The 19145-nt window shown below is 39.6% G+C and overlaps 2 protein-coding genes across 6 annotated transcripts in view; one reads left to right on the top strand and one right to left on the bottom strand.

Moving 5' to 3' along the window:
- Positions 1–19145, top strand: part of NT5DC1 (5'-nucleotidase domain containing 1) — a 273425-nt gene that overhangs the window by 19928 nt on the left and 234352 nt on the right. For all 4 annotated transcript variants that reach the window (XM_083176860.1, XM_083176861.1, XM_083176862.1 and 1 more), the window contains one exon: positions 3776–3857. In XM_083176860.1, the coding sequence (XP_083032986.1) occupies positions 3776–3857 (82 nt within the window). The remainder of the gene's footprint in view (positions 1–3775; positions 3858–19145) is intronic.
- COL10A1 (collagen type X alpha 1 chain) overlaps positions 14548–19145 on the bottom strand; it is a 147037-nt gene continuing 142439 nt past the window's right edge. For both annotated transcript variants that reach the window (XM_083176856.1, XM_083176858.1), the window contains one exon: positions 14548–17146. In XM_083176856.1, coding sequence (XP_083032982.1) covers positions 15282–17146 — 1865 coding nt within the window. In that variant the 3' untranslated portion in view covers positions 14548–15281. The remainder of the gene's footprint in view (positions 17147–19145) is intronic.

Below are 19145 nucleotides of genomic sequence, written 5' to 3'. Positions count from 1 at the left end.
CTGCCCATATTAGCAAATAATCGCAATTGCATATGATAAGAGATAGAGACAGGAATCGAAAGAACAACCACATCTGAATCAGGCCCAGGGTCTGTTTAAAAGTTCTAGGTGTCCTAGGCTAATACACATGTAGCTCCCCCTGTAATGATGCTAAACACACGTGTATTGGTGCTCAGGGACTCGTTAGTCATACTGCACATGTGCATGTAATGAAAGTTATACAACTGGCATGTAGGATCTAATGCTTGTGGTATGGGAAGGAGGCTTTGGAGTTAGACTGCCCGGCTGGTGCTGTACCACAATGTACATAATGTAATGGTTCCATCAGTAAGTTACATTGGCAGTCACTGTAGGAACTTTACACATCAAGACGGGTGATAGCTAACAAGCTTTGAATAAATTAGGCCTTAATTCCTCAGCTGTCACCTGCAAGGTGCCCCCCTCACCCAGTGGTGGAATGCAGCCTGATCAGCCTATTGGTTAATCAGGCACTGATCAGGCCCTATATACCTTAAATTAACCACATCATGTGTGGTTAAAATCTGTCTACTCTTCCTCTAAAGGCTCATAAACACTGGACGACTGTGAGCTGAAAGCCGCTCAACACAGCAAGTTTGAGCGGCTTTAAGCTCAATGCCGGCCAGTGTGTATGGCCCAGCGATGAGCGTTGCTACGCGCTCCCACATCATCGCCGGGAAAGCCACTCATCTGCTATATGCAAAGCCGCCCCCCCCGCTTACTGTGCCGGGCAGGGGAAAAAATACTCAGTGTGTATGCACTGTGCAGCTTTACCCAAAGCAATGACAGCGGTCATCGCTGCCCATACACGCTGGGCTTAATCGCCCAGTGTGTATGGACCTTATGTAGCAAACTCTTGTTGAATGTGAGCTGCTTACAAAATGTAGTCTTGTTTATGCAGTTCAAAGCTAGTGTACTCTCATTTGTGCCCCTTACTACTATGCAATGGACATTTTTCATTGCATTTACTTCCTCTAACTGGGAAAAATTCTTGCAGAGCCATATACATTGCTGCGTTGGGCATGAGCTTCTTAAAGCGAGTACAAGTAATTGTTAAATTAATTCTATAAACACAGATTCTAATTTCCATGTAGCTTTATAATATTTTACAGTATGTCTGCTTCTTCCAAGCTTTTTAACAAAGTTCAAATGCAATGTCATTTTGGGGGAATATTTTAACCTCTTTCAAGTTGCCATATCAACATCTTCAGAATGTTATTTCTTTTTTATTTTGTCTGTATTAAAAAGATTGTTATTCAACTATGGGACCTTAAAAGTGTAACCAAAACCTATATTTAAGCCTAGTCTAGTTTGCATTTTAGACTAACATGTGGAGCGCATGCCGGTACGGATCGTGTGCATGCGTGAGGGCAACCAGTTTAAAAAATCAGTGATTACTTTGTTCACATTTCCTTCTCAACTTGACTGATAATAAAACAGCTGTTTGCGGGTGGTAATTTGCCATTTTCTGGGAGTGTCAGGAAAAACACAAGCGTAGGCATGTGACGTCAGCTCCGGGCTCGATCATAGTTGTGGTAGGGTCAGAGTCACACATACTTGCACAGACTGAAAATCATTCGATGGAGAGTGAGTTCCCAATGGACTTGCAGCTGGCCAAAGATATTTTTATTCGAAGATTTGCAGGGAGCTGGTTTTCATTCTGTCCGGGCAACAACTATCTGATCAAAGACCTCTGCATATTCGCACAGTGGCAATCAGGTCTGAATAAGGCCCGTATTTTTATAATTATGTACTGAATCCTTAAACACCTAAATTACACCTTGGATACAAGACAAATATCTTCTGCAGTCAATAAATAAAGAGGTATTGCCATATCAAAATCCAATAATTGTAAATGACTCACTGATACAACATATAATATAAACATCAAAAGTAATAGAAATAAAACCAATATTTATTAGGTAATGGTAATAAATATCACATCAATATTAAATGCATAAACATTTAAAATGTATACAAATAGCAGCTATTGGTTAACACAGTGCTTCCCAAACTTAAATGAACCACAGCACCTTAGAGTATGGGATTTTCTTTCATGGGCCACCTAAGGCAAATGTTTTTTTATTAATATATTTAGAAAAATATTAAGTTATGTGGTAGTGTACAGTTGTGGTTCTGATTGTTCACATGTTGTATGGTTGGCAGCCACAAGTGCTGGTTTTGCCTATCACTTGCCTGTCCTGTACCACCAACACTAGAGATATGAAATAATACATTAAAAATAAAATATATAAAGTATGCCATACAGTCTCCAAGGAGGTCAAGCCTACAGTAATAGTGAAAGTCTGGATCTCTGCTCCTTGCTCTGTTCTTGCTGCCTGAGAAATAAACAAGTAGTAAGAGGAACCATCTGACATATATGCAGGGCTTAAAGTGAGGGGGAACTCTGTGGAACTGAGTACCACCACCTCCAATGGTAAGGGGAAATGAGTTCCACCTGTACCACAGCCCTGAATAGTAATTCCAACAAAAAAATCTGGTCCCAGCGGCTTCTTTCGGCACAGCGCATGTGATGTCATACCATCACTGTCGCTGAAGTAAAGTAGAGCTGATTATGTTACTGTGTAGCGCAATATTAATTGGAGTTACTATTGTGTGACCACACCCTTTCCTTGTGGGACCACTATCCTTTTATGGGAGGTAGGCAGTGGCAGTTTTTACCTATGGGCTGCAGGGCTGCAGCCCCCCCAGGTAAAATCTGCCACTATAGTGAACCCAGATACAACCTGCTAGTCACCAAGGCAGTCCCATTGGGTGGTGTTCCCTCCCTCCGAGACACCTTGCTGTGGGCTGCCATGCAAAAATGCCAAATGCGCATGCGCAGTACCTATGCCGGTACTGCGCACTTACTGGTCCTGGTGCCTGTAACTTATAGTGTACAGGCGCCGGGACAATCATTACTTCTATGGGCTGCTGCCGAAGCAGCCCATAGAAGCTGGCCATATGCGCAGTACATATGTTTGTACTGTGCATGCGCCAGTCCCGACAGGCGCCGGTGATGGGAAGGCAGCGGCAGTGACAGGGGGAGGGAAGTGAGTGCGGCCAGAGGTAGCCCTGCATATATGCTTTGGAATTTACCATTTTTCATTCCGGGTACAAGAGAATTTGTTACATTTAAAAGTGCTTTATTTCAATTTATCATTGAACTTTAATAACAAAAATTTTGTACATGTGATTTTTTTAAAGTAAGTTCACACCTCCATGTGGTGGCAAATAGTTTTCTGCAAATTACAATTCGATATTGATTTCAAGATGCGAGTTGACCCTAATTGCATTGCTAGACAATGATGCAATGTTTGTAAAGGAGACTACAGTGAGCTGGGAATGCGTGTGTGTTAATAAAACGCGCTCAGCCCAAAATATTCAAGGAATTGTGCAAAAAAAACTCAAGTGTATTTGCTCCTCCTTGCAATATATGTTTTGAAGCTAATTTGCATCAACCTGCCCCTCAATTGGATTGACCCTATAGCATTAATGTCATTTTATACAATATTTTTAATAATTCTGTGCATGAAACAAAGTTTCAGTTCATTGAACAATCAGAAAGCAAAGATGTCACTATCTCAGTCGCACTCCAAAAATGTTAACTTGTAGAATATTTAGGATATCAGATTTTTGGATATGGGATACTCAATCAGTAAATAAATATACTGTGAATGCAAAGTTGAAAACATAATAGGAGCATCCTGTTTATGGTTAAGCTTATATTCTAAATGTGCATTTATATACTTTGCAGACTGATGGACAGAACAAGTACGATTTCTGGAAAGATGTTATTTCTGCTGTTGAACACAACTACAAAACCACAGCTTTTAAAGGTAAGACACTACTGAAGATTTACATTTAAATAGAACATTCACATTACCTGGTTAGGCTGAAGACCTATTCAAGATCTTGTGTTTGGAAATTCTTACCATAGCAACCAGTGAAAGTCACAAAATATGTGCCATTTTTTAAATTGAGGCATCTTGTAAAGTTTCCTTGTTGAAATTGCTTTTTCATACAACTGTTAAATTGTTTGTAGCCTTTAATAAAATATGTCCTCTTCTGCAATGTTTACAGCTTATTTGCTCAGCTAATGTACAGTACTTTTCTGCCAATGTTTGCAGCCAATAGTATGATGCAAAATGTTATCACATATATTGTAGCATTGCTTCAAATGTATGGCAAAGGTACTGCATGGCTCTTTTTAACTCTTTGAGTGTCAACGTTGCTGTGAGAGATGTGCAAAATATCCGCTAAAAATGCCAGCCTCGTATTTTATGGGCGCAACTAAACTTGACTTCAGATTATTTGCCAGCAATAACTAAAGTGATTCATATTTCTCAACTATGTTCCTGCCATTTTTAGCTGATATTTTGCACATCTCTCACAGCAATGTTGGCACTCAAAGGTGCAAGGACAGATTGCCACCTATGCGGCTCATGGGCCTAATTCAGCATGGGTCTTTAATCTGAGAAATAGCAGTTGATTGCGAGCAGAAAGCCAGCACCCTGACAGAAAGAGCAAACACCTCATGCAAAATTGCAAATACATCGCAATTAGCGATATATTCACAGATCTATATGCAAATCCTGAAACATCAAAGGACACCTTCCATCTGAGCAACGTGAGTAGGTCTGAGACTGCCACTATTCTGCAACTGAGTCAGGCAGGAAGTGGTCAGCACTGACGTCAGTGACCCAGAAATGATGGCTTCCTGTCCATCAAACTGCAACTACTATGCCAACGGAAATGGCGTATGCACAATATGGCCCATGCGATCCATGCTAAATTAGGCCCCATGTCTCAGGTTGTCTAATATTGTACTCCAATTCGTTAGGAACTGCATAGCAAATGAGTCAAGTACAATTTTATTTACAGTTATGTTCCCTTTGGTTAAATGCTATTTATTATTGTGTGTTTTAATGCTTATCACATTTTGCCATACATAAAATATGTAATCTGGCGCTGTTTTTTTTTTTTTATAGAGAAGCTTACGTTTATTATCTTACTTGCCATGGTTTCCTGAAAGAAAAGCTTTATTGGTGTGTCCAGGGAACTGAACTTGAAAATGTTAGCAACCACTATTGGCTAGCCTGGTGACATTGATTAAGCAAAGATTTTTTTAAATTAATTTTGCACTGCAAAATAACTTTGTATATACATTGACTGAAGAACATAAACATCTTACTGTAGGAGAAAACCTGTGAAAGCTCTCTTTCTACTTACATCTTGAAGCACTAAACTTGGCTCTAGAGTTGACACCTCTTTATTCCTGATGTTGGAATGATAGTTTGCTCTTGGACCAGGATCTAAAAACGTATTGTAAAAGAAGTATCAGTTTTGTTCCAAACAGCCTAGTTACATCGTTTTTCCAATTCAACTGGTAGCAGACCGGGGTTGTTCCTGCCTACATAAACATTGTTTAATGATGGTAAGAAAAGCTGATAGTGCATATTTTGTTATTATAGTGCCTCTAAACTCAGACTGCTTTGTTTTTTATTTTTGCAAAATACCATATATACTCAAGTATAAGCCTACTTTTTCAGAACATTTTTTATACTGAAAAAGCCCCCTTTCGGCTTAAACTCGAGTGAGGGTCCCACTTGAGTCAATAAGTTTTCCCAGTTTTTTTGTTGTGAAATTAGGTGCCTCGGCTTATATTCGGGTCGACTTATACTCGAGTATATACAGTAAGAAGACAAATATATACTGTAAATTATTATACTCTAGATTCATATACTCATATTTTTAGCTACAATAAAATATTTGGTTGTTCTGCATTAGGGATATTCAATTTTTCCTTATAGAAACAGATAAAAAAAACTAGACTAAGATTCTACATCAGAAAAAAAGGAAATTTGAACAGCACCTTTTGAGGAAATTAGTACCACATTTAACTAATAACCATTTATTTACTTAATCAACATGATCACAGTTAAATCATAATAAACATGATACACATTAAAAACACTAAAACATTATATAAAATAGCATTTGTGCTGGGTGAAAAAGCTGGGGACAGCACCCCCACTCCTTCTTCCCAGTGTGGATTGTGGAATACAATTTGTCTTTCCAATTGGATACCTGGACCAGGACCGAAAGTGGACATTGCCATCAACTTTGGGGCACACCAAGGTCAGAGCAACCTTAACGGGGACCACTTCAACTGCAGCCTGCAATAGGTGGCAGACATCCCAGACACGTGATTGTCCAAGGACTGAGCAACAACTCCACGGGGACCGCTTCAACTGCAGTCCACAGTAGTGGCAGACATGCCAGATACGTGAGTGTCCAAGGACAGAGTAACATCTTCTTGGGGACCACTTCAACTGCAGCATGCAGTAGTGGTAAATATCCCTGATACGTGAGTGTCTAATAACTGTCCCCCCACCCCACCCCCATAACCACTTTGGTAACTGGAGTCCAGCAGGAACAGGATCCACCCAAGGAAGGATCAGTGGGGTGCATTTCCATTGACTTCCACTTACACCCATTGACAGTGGAAGCATATACCCATACTTTCATTAAGGCCAGCACCCAGCACAAATGCTATTTTATATAATGTTTTTAATGTGTATCATGTTTTTTATGATTTAACTGTGATCACATTGATTAAGTAAATAAATGGTTATTAATTAAATGTGGTACTAATTTCCTCAAAAAACGCAGTTCAAATTTTCTTTTTTCTGTTGTGCTTATTAGGAATTGACTATTCCTTATCTTCAACTGCTGCTTAAATTTGAACAAATTCCAAATCAGCACCTGATTAATGCCCTAGTGGCATTACATTTAAGATTCTACCTCAGCATTCATTGTTTCAAAAAAAATTGTTACTTATTTCCAATACAACATTGGGGGCTATCTAATGAGCTCCAAAGTAACTGTAGAAAAATAGTTTTTGTGTTTTTTTACCAATGTTAGTTTTTTTTTTTGGTGCTGTCTAAATTGATAACCTGAGAAAAAAATAAGTTTACACCTAAAAACACACAGGTTCAGTAAAACCTTTGTGTTTTTCTCTGCCGCACAGAGCTGCTTTCAGGGATATGCTTTTTTTATGCATAAAGGTCAGAATGATCCCTTATTCTGTCCTTCATTACACTGTACAGCGCCACGTGCAATATTTCCCAGTTGGCTGTGCAGCTTGGAAGATATCACTAAACCAAATTGGGCATACACACTGAATGATCTGGCTGATATGTTGTTCTGCTTCAGCCAGAAATTACATATCTGGTCAAGATCACCTAATACCTAATTTTATAGACCTGCGAGAGCCAATATTATGTCAAAATAACAGCTTAGTGTATGTATGGCTGTACATATAGATCCGCCCTTGTTGGAGCAGCTCCCGGCGCGATATCCGCCGAGTCCCTGATAAAGTCTTGATTCTAATGCTGTGTACACACGGTCCGATTTCCTTTCCGATGTTAACGATATAGTCGGCATCGGATCAACATCGGATGCAGATCGCAAGGGTTTTAACCCTTGCGATCCCGATCCGATCCCGATGTGCGTTCATGTATCGGAAGCCAGAAAGTCTTGGCTGCCTTGTCTATATAGTGCAGATCTGCACTATATAGTCAAGATAGGATGCAAATCGGATGTGCCTTAAGATCCTATCCACGATCCTATCTGATCAGATCGTGGATAGGATCTTAAGGCACATCTAACGTGTGTACACACCATAAAGGTGAACTTGGGACTCATCTATCTCTTGATTAATGAAAACATTCCATGGGGTTGTATTGTTTATTAAAATGGCATCCTGTCTGCCACTGTTGTACCGCTATGTTTTATAGATGTGTGATAATCTTTTAATCTGCTGTATGGTTCTGCCGCTGTTCTGTCGCTTAGTCTAGCTAGCCATTTCACTGCAGCATTTGGCCATATTGGTGACAGAAATATTATACTGTGAGGTGTTAGAACTGACTGTAGATTCATTTTAATGATTGTAATAATACTGTAGGAACAAAATCTGTTCCTAATGACATGATTTTAGCTGCTTTTATTAATTTTTGAAGAAATAACATACAAAACCAAAACATTTGAAAGTGGTTTTGTCAAAACCAAAACATGATAAAATTTTAGAATAAAAATCTAAAACATTTAGTCCGCGCACATCTCTAATTAAAAGACTGCACACAAATAAGTAATGTACAGGAATTTTTATTATTGTAACACAAATAGAAAATTAATCATTATTGGTGCATGTAGGAACAATTTTGTTTTCATTTCAACATATACTGTATATTGTGAAATACATACAATCAGTCCTTTATAATTTTTCAAATTTAGTTCAACGAGATAATAAACATTTTTTTATAAATATTATTATTTGATGCACCAAAGTCAGATAAAAATAATAAAGTTTAATTGAAACAATGCAGTGCTGCATATCTGTGTAGCACATTCAACAAAAATCGTTTTGCAAAATAGTTTAAAACCAATGTACAGGAGTATTGTTATAGTGCTCATTATGAGTAACAAAAATGTCTGCTAGAACATGTGTACATTTTTCAAGTTACATAGAACTATTTAATGATGCATAATGATGTGTTTTATGGTAGAAAAATCATTACAAATATTAGGTGATCTTACAGTGAAATTATTATGGGGTACACTATCTACACACTGCAAAATCAGCATGCTAGCAATGTTACTTTAAACAGTCTTTTAACCTTAGGTCCTACCCAAGATCATGAACATGGTTTTCACCAATGTTACAACTATTCACACCACACTTTGGATCCTGGTAAATCTCAGGTTTTAACCTTTCACACCATCCGTGTCTATCCTGCATAAGCCTGTGTAGAGTTCCTTGGGACCACACTTTCAAACCACAGACCCTTAAAAAACCATTGTCATGACCAGGGTCATGAACTGGGAAACATAAACCAGGTACACTTATTCAAACTGACATACAACTGGAAATGTTTCCAGGTCTTTTCCTCTGTGTGACAGGGTAACTGCATAACCACTATGCAACTCTAAAATCAGTCTGTGTTTAGTTTTGCAAATTGAGATGCACCCAAATGCCTTTGCAGCTGTGATTCAGTACATATAATCTTTGCAAACATATTTAAATGTTGCAGCCAATGGGATTGGCAACTTGAGATGCCCACTTTAGGCTTGTGTTCGAAGATGCAACCATTGGATGCATATTGGTCTATAGTAGCCTTGAGACATATTGGAGAAAGAGCACTATATAAATAAAAAAAAATTGGTCGTGGAACATGGTCGTCTGAGGTAAAATGACAGAGCCATGTTTGCTGCATATGGGATATGCCCCCAAATGGTTGCAACATGCTTGTGTCGGGGAGCATATGTGGGTATTAGTGGAGGAGTGGTGGCTCACTTTACCAAATAAATCCTCAAAATGTTGCAAAAGGCAAATTGTTTATCCACTATCATGGTTCTTACATGATCCTTTATGAGTTTCTGTTCAATTAATAGGCAGCATAATCGGAAAGCCAAGAAAATGGCTACAGTACCTCAACTGTGGAAATAAGTGACCAATAATCTATAAACGCATTATTGTCATACAAAATGCTGCTAATTACAAAATCATATTGTACCACATAACAACCAGTATCTCCTCAATCAATATTACTAACCTGTTTGATCTCCATACTGGTTGCTTTGGGCTACAACACAGCTGAACCATGGCAGCTTTTTATATGATCCATTTCAAATATCTGATTTTTCTGTCGAACAGAATATAAAATAAAACTACAGTATATATATTTTTTCATGATTTGCATACAAAGTGCAAACAGAAATTCTCCAGTAAATATTGTTAGACTCAGTTCAAGTTTTATGACTTTATCCCTTACCAGGACAAGGCTCAATTATTCAGTACTTCAGAGACATATGTAGAAGAGCTTATTACATATGGTTTAGTCAGTGTGTATTTATATATATATATATATATATATATATATATATATATATATATATATATATATATATTAGCAGAAATGCCTGGCACTCTCCTGTGATGAATGACTAGTCCGGTGCTTCCTATCCCTTTTGGGGAATAATATGTACGTTTTTGGAGGGAGCACTCATGACATTTTCCAATGGAAAATGTCATGAGTGCTCCCTCCAAAAACATATATATATATATATATATTACATTTTTCATAAAATAGTCTACACATTGTGGGGTTTATTTACTAAGATGGGAGTTTTATTGAAGATGTGATGTTGCCCATAACAACAAATCAGAATCTACTTATTTATTTAGCACCTGTTTAGAAGATAATAGATAGAATATGATTGATTGGTTGGTTGTATACAATGGGACCCCCAGTGACACAGAGACTCCTTGATGTACGGCATGGGGGCTTAGCCCTATATCTGCAGATATATGCAACCAAGATCTCTGTATTATCTGATTATTATGTGTATATCTCTCACTCAGTGTGCAATTGGGATACAAAATGTTTTTTTCCTAACCAGAATTATCCCTCCCTTTTGGCACCTGAGTGACATCACCTCTGATTGAGCAGCTTGCCAACAAATGTGTTGTATACAATGGGTGTTATAATAGTACAATACAAATAAATGTAAATAATAATATGTCTGGGGAGTGTATCAAATCTTTCCAGGAAAGATTTGATACACTATAAGATTAGAATCTACAAATTGGCAAATAAAACCACATGGAGAAGGTTTAGCTTTGCAAAATTCAGCACTGTGCATCACACTTATAATAGTGGATTTATGAAAATCTAGTATGTAAATAACATTTTAAAATAAATGTTTATTTTTAACATATTTATTCCCATATCTAAAATGGAATTAAAATATGATCTGTTAGGAAAAACAATACATTATCTTGAAGAAAATATACATTTTTATACATCTTACACATGCCCCATAGAAGACAAAAATTTGGTCCTTGCTATCTCCTTTATTTAAAAAAAAATTCAACTTACACAACGGGTACAATATGGGTTATTCAATTAAATGTGAATTGCATTGCGCATCATTTTAGTGCTACTAACAGCACCAATTCAACGGGAATATCCACAATCAGCATTGCATCTGAAAAAGGCATTTTTCATGCGTAATACTTATTGCAAAACAATTGAATTTAATGGATGCTGCCACTTTAGGATAATTGAATCTCCACCACTAGATGTTAAAAACAGTTGTAATAATTGAAATGCTATCGCGTTTTCTGCAAAAAATTAAAGAATGTTGCTTCTGGAATTTTTTACAAGGTTTCTATCCATTCATATCTGCCTTTTAAAATATAACTAAGTCAAGGCACCATAAAGGAGCACAGTCTATATCTTGTGAAAGTAAGTACTCCATTATCCTTTTTAAACTAAATAAAGTTTGTGGTTAATGTATGCTGTTGTCAATATTAACTCATGGATGAAACATTTGTGTGACGGGAGAGCCTTTGTTTTATTTTTATCCAGAAGATTCACAATAAATCTTCATAAACCTGGATTTGTGTGTATAGAGAGCATGGTAATCCTAAACTTAAGTGGTGTACACATGGTGAGATTTTGGCAGGTCAAAATCTTCTAAATTAGCCAAAATCTCAAAGTTTTTCTCCTGCCTATACCGATACAGAATATCACCTAGTATAGATAGACTGTGCAGGCAAGGCAGTTTGGACTAGATCATAGACTATCATTCTTTAGACAAAATCACTTAGTCAAAATCATCTAGCCAAAATATCTTGTGCATCTAGTCAAATTTGCTTAGGCAAAAGTTTTGAGTGTCAGGTCATTTTGCCGGGTGCAGTATGACACAATTCACACCATCAGCATATTACCGGGTTAAAGCTCTTCAACCTGGAAATTTTCTGAAAAACCTGTTATTTTCTTTGGTGTTAAAGGGACAACCCTGTTCTTAATTCCTGGGTCATTGACCCTGGGCAAGAGCAGGCTTGGGGACCCACAATTTAAGATGCGGGTTGATCCTTTCACACAAACCCCCCCCCCACCCCCCCCCCCCCGGGTTTTTCAGCAATTTGAAAAGCTTTAACTCGTAATTTGTTTTTTTGATGTGAAAGGGGTATTAGTCAAAATTGGCCATTAGCCAATATCTCACCATGTGTACATGGCTTTATTCCTAGCTTTTAATGTTGGAAAGTCACCGGGCAGGAATGTTGCAAACAGAGGTTAAAGGAAAGGATGGTCAGGTCACAAGCTGAGGTCTAACTGAGAATTCAGGAAGCAACTAAAGTGTGTGATAAGAAGCATACCGAGTGGAACCCATGATCAAGTACACAGGAACTCTGAAGTATAATAGGGAAGTCTAAAACTCTGGCAACTCTTAGGTGTTAAAGCAGGATTTAAGCTTGATGTTATTGGCAATATAGGGGTCAATCCAGTTGTGGGCAAAATGTGCTAGTCCGATCTGCAGTAAAGTTTGGCTGTTCTTGAACTAACTCACAAGGGCGAAAATATTATGCACAATTGGATTGAACTCTTAGGGTGAAATGTAATAAGATGAGAGATTCAGAAAGTGAGAGATTTGGTAAGAAATCTCCAGTTAAAGCGGCAATCATTTACCGTATTTTTCGCACCATAAGACGCACTTTTTCTCCCAAAATAAGTGGGGGGAAAAGTGTGTGCGTCTTATGGAGCGAATACAACGCTTCACAATGCTGACCCAGGAAACTAAGGCAAAGCTAGCGGAAGCCGGAGGTGAGAGCCGCGACATACGGCAGCACTCACAGGCTGAGAAGATACTCTATCCCCCTTCGCCACTGCATAAGCCCACGGCACCGCCGCACAAGTTCCCGACGGCGCCTCATAAGCTTGGAGTGGTGGGAGGCTGAGGGAGGGAGAGCCGCTTTACAAACTCTCTTTACCGCCGCACAAGCTCCCGGCACTGCCGCACAGCCCGTGGAGGTGAGAGGCTGGGGGGAAAGCCAGCTGCAGCATACATCATATAGTATCTCCCACGGGCAGAGAGGATATTCCCCCCCCCCCCCTCATTGCTGCACAAGCCCTCGGCTCTTCCATACAAGCACCTAAGGAGGGGAGACCGCAGCCACGGCAGCTCTACAGGCTGAGAGGACACGCTGTCACCCTGCCACACACATACCTGGCCTGGTCACTGTCAAACGGACTAGCAGAGCAGAGGCTCTGAGAGCTGCAGGAGGACTTCTACAGTGCAGACATTTGGTGTCGTTCCCTGGAAACTTCATAATAAAAGGTACCAGGGTTAAGGGTCTTATGGAAATAAGGTTGTGTAAAGGGGTAAGGGGTTGTGTAAAAGGAAGCAGGTACTCCAGGTTGCAGGCTGGCTCCAGGCACTCCACTGGACTGGCTAATGCCAGAACTTTGTTAATAGAGGACTATTAACCATATGGCACAGATCACACAGAAAGGAAATATGAGAAATAAATGAAAAAATTGGCAGGTAACCTCCAGATTACAATCATCTCAGAGCGGGTTTTTCCCTGACCCTAGCAGAATATTTGTTCTCCTGTATTCCTCCTCTAAAACTAGATGCGTCTTATGGTCAGGTGCGTCTTATAGAGCGAAAAATACGGTACACTGCAAACCCAAACTGGTTTTGCAATGTAATTGATTTCCGCATTAAAAAAAACTGGAGATTTCTTATCAAATCTCTCACTTTGTAAATCTCTCATCCTATTAAATTTCCCCCTGGTGTTCTTTTGGCTACAAAAAGAGAGAGCTCTTCTCCCAATCCTATGGAAAGAGCAGGGTGCTACAGATCACATGCAAAATATTCGTCAGACCCATGAAGCACCTGCTGAGTTCTAGTAGTTCATGACAGACAGTAAGGCTTAAGTTGTTTCATAATATGTGTGTGTGTGTGTGTGTGTGTGTGTGTGTGTGTGTGTGTGTGTGTGTGTGTGTGTGTGTGTGTGTGTGTGTGTGTGTGAAATTTAATGTTTCAAAGTTTTTAGTTTTTTTTTGCTTTTTAAACAATTTTGTCAGATATTCAGTGAAAAGCAATTTTTTTTCCAGATTCACATTAATTTCTTGTGTTAAAGTGTCTATTTTAACTTCCTTGTTTTAGTTTGTAAATGTTAGTCTATTCCAGTGTTGGCTAACCTTGGCACGCCAGCTGTTTTTGAACTATACACCCCAGCATGCCCTGCATCAGTTTTAGCATGACCAAATAGCAAAACTGTAGCAGGGCATGCTGGGATGTGCAGTTCAACAACAGCTGGAGTGCTAAGGTTTGCAATCACTGATCTATTCTATTGATTAGCATGCTAAATAATAATATTTAAAAATATTCCAAAACTGGCTCCTTATTTGCAGTGAAAAAATATATATACATTACTGGTTAATACGTTCTTGAAAATGCTATTTAGTTTTAAATAAGAATTTTAAGAATTGTAGTTTATCATAATTAACATAAATTCCTCTTAAATAAACTGGATTATTTTTAAAATCATATTGTCTTTACACTTGAACATGCTATATTTTGAATCTAACAAGAAATTACTATTCTTAGTAAGATTGATGTAAAATACATCTGACAAATAATTATTGGTTTATTGTGAAATGTACAGTAAAAGTTTAATACATTTTATCATAATGTTCGAGATAAAGGTATGCTTTCAAAAGAAAACAACTGTATAAGAACATAATGATGTGATAATTGTACAGGATACCTAAAGTATAGAACTCCGATTATTGCTATTAAAGTTAAGGCATTCTAATATCACATTAATTGTGTTTTTGGTTGGTCAGGGAATTAAAAAAAAAAAAAAAAAGAAATTTAGCTATGGAGCTTCACAGGACACCCAAATTCCCATTTGTTCCTTTGGCTTTCTTTTTTACTCTGTTTATGTATAGTGTTTGCTGAAGTACATCAAGTCTCTAATAATATAAGTTTCGACCACTATCATATCGCTATCATATTGTAGATGGACGGAATTTTTAATCGACACGGGAAGAGAAACTTCAGATGGTTCATTTGGCTTTACATATTACTAAGGAAATAAAAGCTATGGGCAAAATCACAGTACATTATTATTCTATTTTATATTAAAATTCCTTTAATGAAACAATGGCAAAATAGAAAAATTGGCATAAACAGGCTTTCAATATTTAGATTTCAACAACTAGGGTAATTCATATCAGATATTTTTAATTTAAATATCTATTAAACCTAACATAACACTTCATGCATCTAAAATCTCAAAAAGGCAATGTATTGTATTGCATTTTTTTTGCATTTTATAGATTTTGTCCTCCCAATGTATTTCATAGTAAAAAATAAAAAAATTTAAATGTGCGAATGCCTTATCATGTGAGACCAAACAAAAATCCTGAGAAAGATGAATGTATATAGTCAGAAGAATATAAGCCATTTGATTCTGCACTAGGTAACTGAAGCCAAACTTGATCATTTTCAGTTAGGTCTAAGACAGCACTGCCCGATGCCTGGTCAAGGTATCCTTTCTTATATTCATCATAGGTATACATTAATGGTGTACCATTTTTATACAGTGCCACCCAAATATTTGTTCCTTTTACATGTACATGGTAAGCAAAATAATAGAGTCCTGGTATTCTACATGTAAATATTCCAGTTCGGACATCATAGTGATTTTGTCTGTTATATAAGATCTTGTCAAACTTTATTGGTACACCAACTGCTGGAAAGGCTTTAGAGAGAATAGCAGTAAATGCTGATACCCGAATCTCTGTAAGACCTTGAATTTGCCCTGATTTTGCATAACCATCTGGCATGTGGTGTGGCATTATTACGTGACCTGGTTGGCCTGGGGGACCTGGTTGCCCAGGTAATCCAGGCTCACCATTCATTCCTCTTGGTCCAGGGATTCCAGGTGGTCCCATTGGTCCTTGTATACCATTAACTGCAATAGCAGCTGGGCCTGGTAAACCAGGTACACCTTTATCACCTTTCTGTCCAGGAAGACCTGGAATTCCTGGTGCTCCTGTTTGCCCTCTCATACCCGGTATACCTGTTGCTCCTCTTGGTCCTTGTTCTCCATTGTAACCTACCTCTCCTCTAGGGCCTGCTGGACCTACTATTCCAGGCAAACCAGGTGGTCCTAGAAAACCTTTATCTCCTTTTTGACCTGGTGTGCCTTGTAGCCCTTTGAGACCAGCAAGGCCTGGCTCACCTGGATACCCTGGTTTTCCTTCTATCCCAGGTAAACCTCTCTCACCTTTAGGACCAGGAACTCCTGGAGAACCTTTTGGACCAACTTCACCATTATATCCCGGTAAACCAACTTCTCCCGGAAACCCTCTAGAGCCTTGCATGCCTGCATTTCCTGGCAACCCCACCAACCCTGGCTGTCCTGGAATACCAACAGCTCCCTGGTCACCTTTTATACCAGGATTACCAGGGATACCTTCTGGTCCTCTTAGACCTTTCACTCCTGGTAAACCTGGCTTTCCATAACCTTGTATTCCTTGGGGGCCAGGCATGCCCGGCAGTCCTGGATGCCCTTTTTGTCCAGAAGGCCCAGGTAGTCCTGGTGCACCCATTATTCCAGGTTTACCAACTCCAGTTGGCCCAGGTAGTCCTTGTTGTCCTTGAAGCCCTGTGGGTCCTTGCATTCCTGGTTCACCTTGTAAACCCCTTTCACCTACTTTTCCTGGTTGTCCAGGAAGACCATTTATACCAGGTTTACCAAAACCAATAGGACCTTGAGGCCCTGGGGGCCCAACCAAACCTGGAGGTCCTCTCTCTCCTGGTTGACCTGGAACTCCATAACCATTTTGTCCTTTGATTCCATTAATACCAGGCATGCCAGGTTCACCTTTAAATCCAGGTGCCCCTCTTATCCCAGGGTTTCCTATTGCTCCCTGAGGACCTGGATTTCCAGTTGCAGAAATTCCAGCAGGTCCAGGTATTCCTGGTGGTCCTTGGAAACCTCTTGGTCCTGGTAGACCAATAGGCCCAATATCACCCTTTTCTCCTTGAATTCCACGCTCTCCATGCTTTCCAGGTAGACCTGGCTGTCCTGGTTTTCCAATGGAGGAAAATCCTGGTGGTCCAGGCACTCCTTGAGCTCCTTGTGGCCCTGGTGCTCCATAACCTGGTTTTCCTGGAGGTCCTGATGGGCCAGGTAATCCTCTTGGGCCAATGGGTCCAGGGGGCCCCGGTGGCCCCTGTTCTTGCTCACTTGGAAAAACTAGAAGAAAAGAGAAGTAGAAAAATATATTTAAATTTTGCAAAAGTATTCTGCGCACAATGGAACCCCCCCCCCCCCCCAAAAAAAATGCTTCATTTATAATTGTGCTAAGTAATTTAAGTTTGTATTAAAAGCATCTGTTAATCTGTATAATATATTATTTTTCCTGTTCTATATAACAGTGACATCATACTTTCCAAATTCGGCCATACATGAGAATAATCAAATTTAACTGAACCAGTTGACACTTGGCTAAGTGACCAGAACACCCGGGGCCTGTTACTTTTGTCAGAACATTTGCGTGCATGCAGGGAAAATGGCGATGCGGGGGGGGGGGGTGTTCGTGTGGACACCAGACAGTGTTTAGAGGACCCGCAAATTGCAAATGGTGGAGTCAACCAGAATCACCCCCTGTCTCAAGTCTTTCGAAAAGTTGGTATTGAAACAATTGCAGTACCAAACCGTCTTATAAAAACATATATTGCAACAGATATAATTTATGATTCCATACATTTTTACCTAAATAAATGGGTTTGTTTACTTTGTATACTATAGCAACATGAACACATTCACTGGGTAACCTTCTTTATTTAATTAGGCCAATTATGTACTGCAAAGTTGGAGATGATTGCTAATAGGTAGCCAATGCCCAGACAGAAAGAATAAAAAAACCTGCCTTGTGCAAAACCGGTATCCTGTCACACATCCATAAGCAATTCAAAAACCGTCTAATGATTTTTCCATTCTGTGCAAATATGGCCTGACCGTTCCACAACTCTGACCAAAAAAAGACTGGGTGATCAAGGCCGGCGCTGACGTTACACACCCTCCCTAAAAATGCCTGTGCATGTCTGCATTTTTTCGGACAGTCCCTGAAAATGGCCATGTGCCAGCCCCAAATGCTGTCTTTCTGTCAGTCAAGTTTCAAGTGGATTACAATTAGATCCTTTTGCTATTTTTATTGCTAGTTTGGCTAGCTCATGCATGCTATGTTCAATACACATGTGCGTTCATTCCATATTTGAAGGGATTGTGTATTTGTACAACAGCGATCAACTCTTATTCAGGTTCTTGAACCAACAACGGACGGGCGAAAGTTTATGCTTATGCAATTCTTGTTCCACCTACCCTTCCCAATCACAGCAGGGCAAAAGCAGCATTCAGAGCAGGTCTCCAACTATCAACCTATTCTACCCAACCACAGCAGAGCAGAAGCTGCTACAGCAGGCACAGCAAGTCTGCAACTATTCCACCTCCCTTTCCGACCACAGCAGGGCAGATTCTTCTGCAGCAGCCAGAGCAGGTCCCCAACTATCCACCTTCATTTCCCAACCACAGCAGGGCAGAAGCTGCTGCAGCAGAAAGACCATCTCTCCAACTATCCACCTTCACTTCCTAACCACAGCGGGACAGAAGCTGCTGCATCAGTCTCCAACTATCCACCTACCCATGCCAACCAAAGCAGGGAAGGAGCTGCTGCAACAGGTGCAGAAGATCCCGAAATCCTCAATGGGCAGTATTCAATGAAAATACTCGGCATGTGCAGAGAATCCTCTTTAGGCCCGGAGCATTTGCTGCCAGCGCTACCTGACCTTACCCATGCTGACCTAATGGCCCTGTCGACCCATGTCTACCTTAAGTCATGTTGACTTCCCTGCATGTCGAACTTAAGTCATGTCGACCTAAATGGATGTCGACCTAATGTGTCAACCTAATGCTTGTCGACCATCATGTTGGTGACCCAATGACCGTATCCCAACCCTCTACACCTGCTTCTCACACTACTTCACCTAACTTTGTATTTATTTTTCTTCTCTCCATTTTGACACATTATTGTACAGGAACCATGGTTCCTCGATCCTGTGCTATATCTATTCACTCTGCATGCTTTCTGCACTTTAGTGGGGTGTGTTGTGGCATGGGCCACATTGCAGGGCTGTTAGGGTTAAAGGGTGCAGGCGGAAGGGGGGAAAGGAGAATATGAGGATGGAGAGGACTA

The sequence above is a fragment of the Crinia signifera genome, chromosome 3 (assembly GCF_055691185.1).
Source record: "Crinia signifera chromosome 3, ASM5569118v1, whole genome shotgun sequence".
Taxonomy (NCBI): Eukaryota; Metazoa; Chordata; class Amphibia; order Anura; family Myobatrachidae; genus Crinia; species Crinia signifera.
This window is presented reverse-complemented; position numbering and strand designations above follow the sequence as displayed.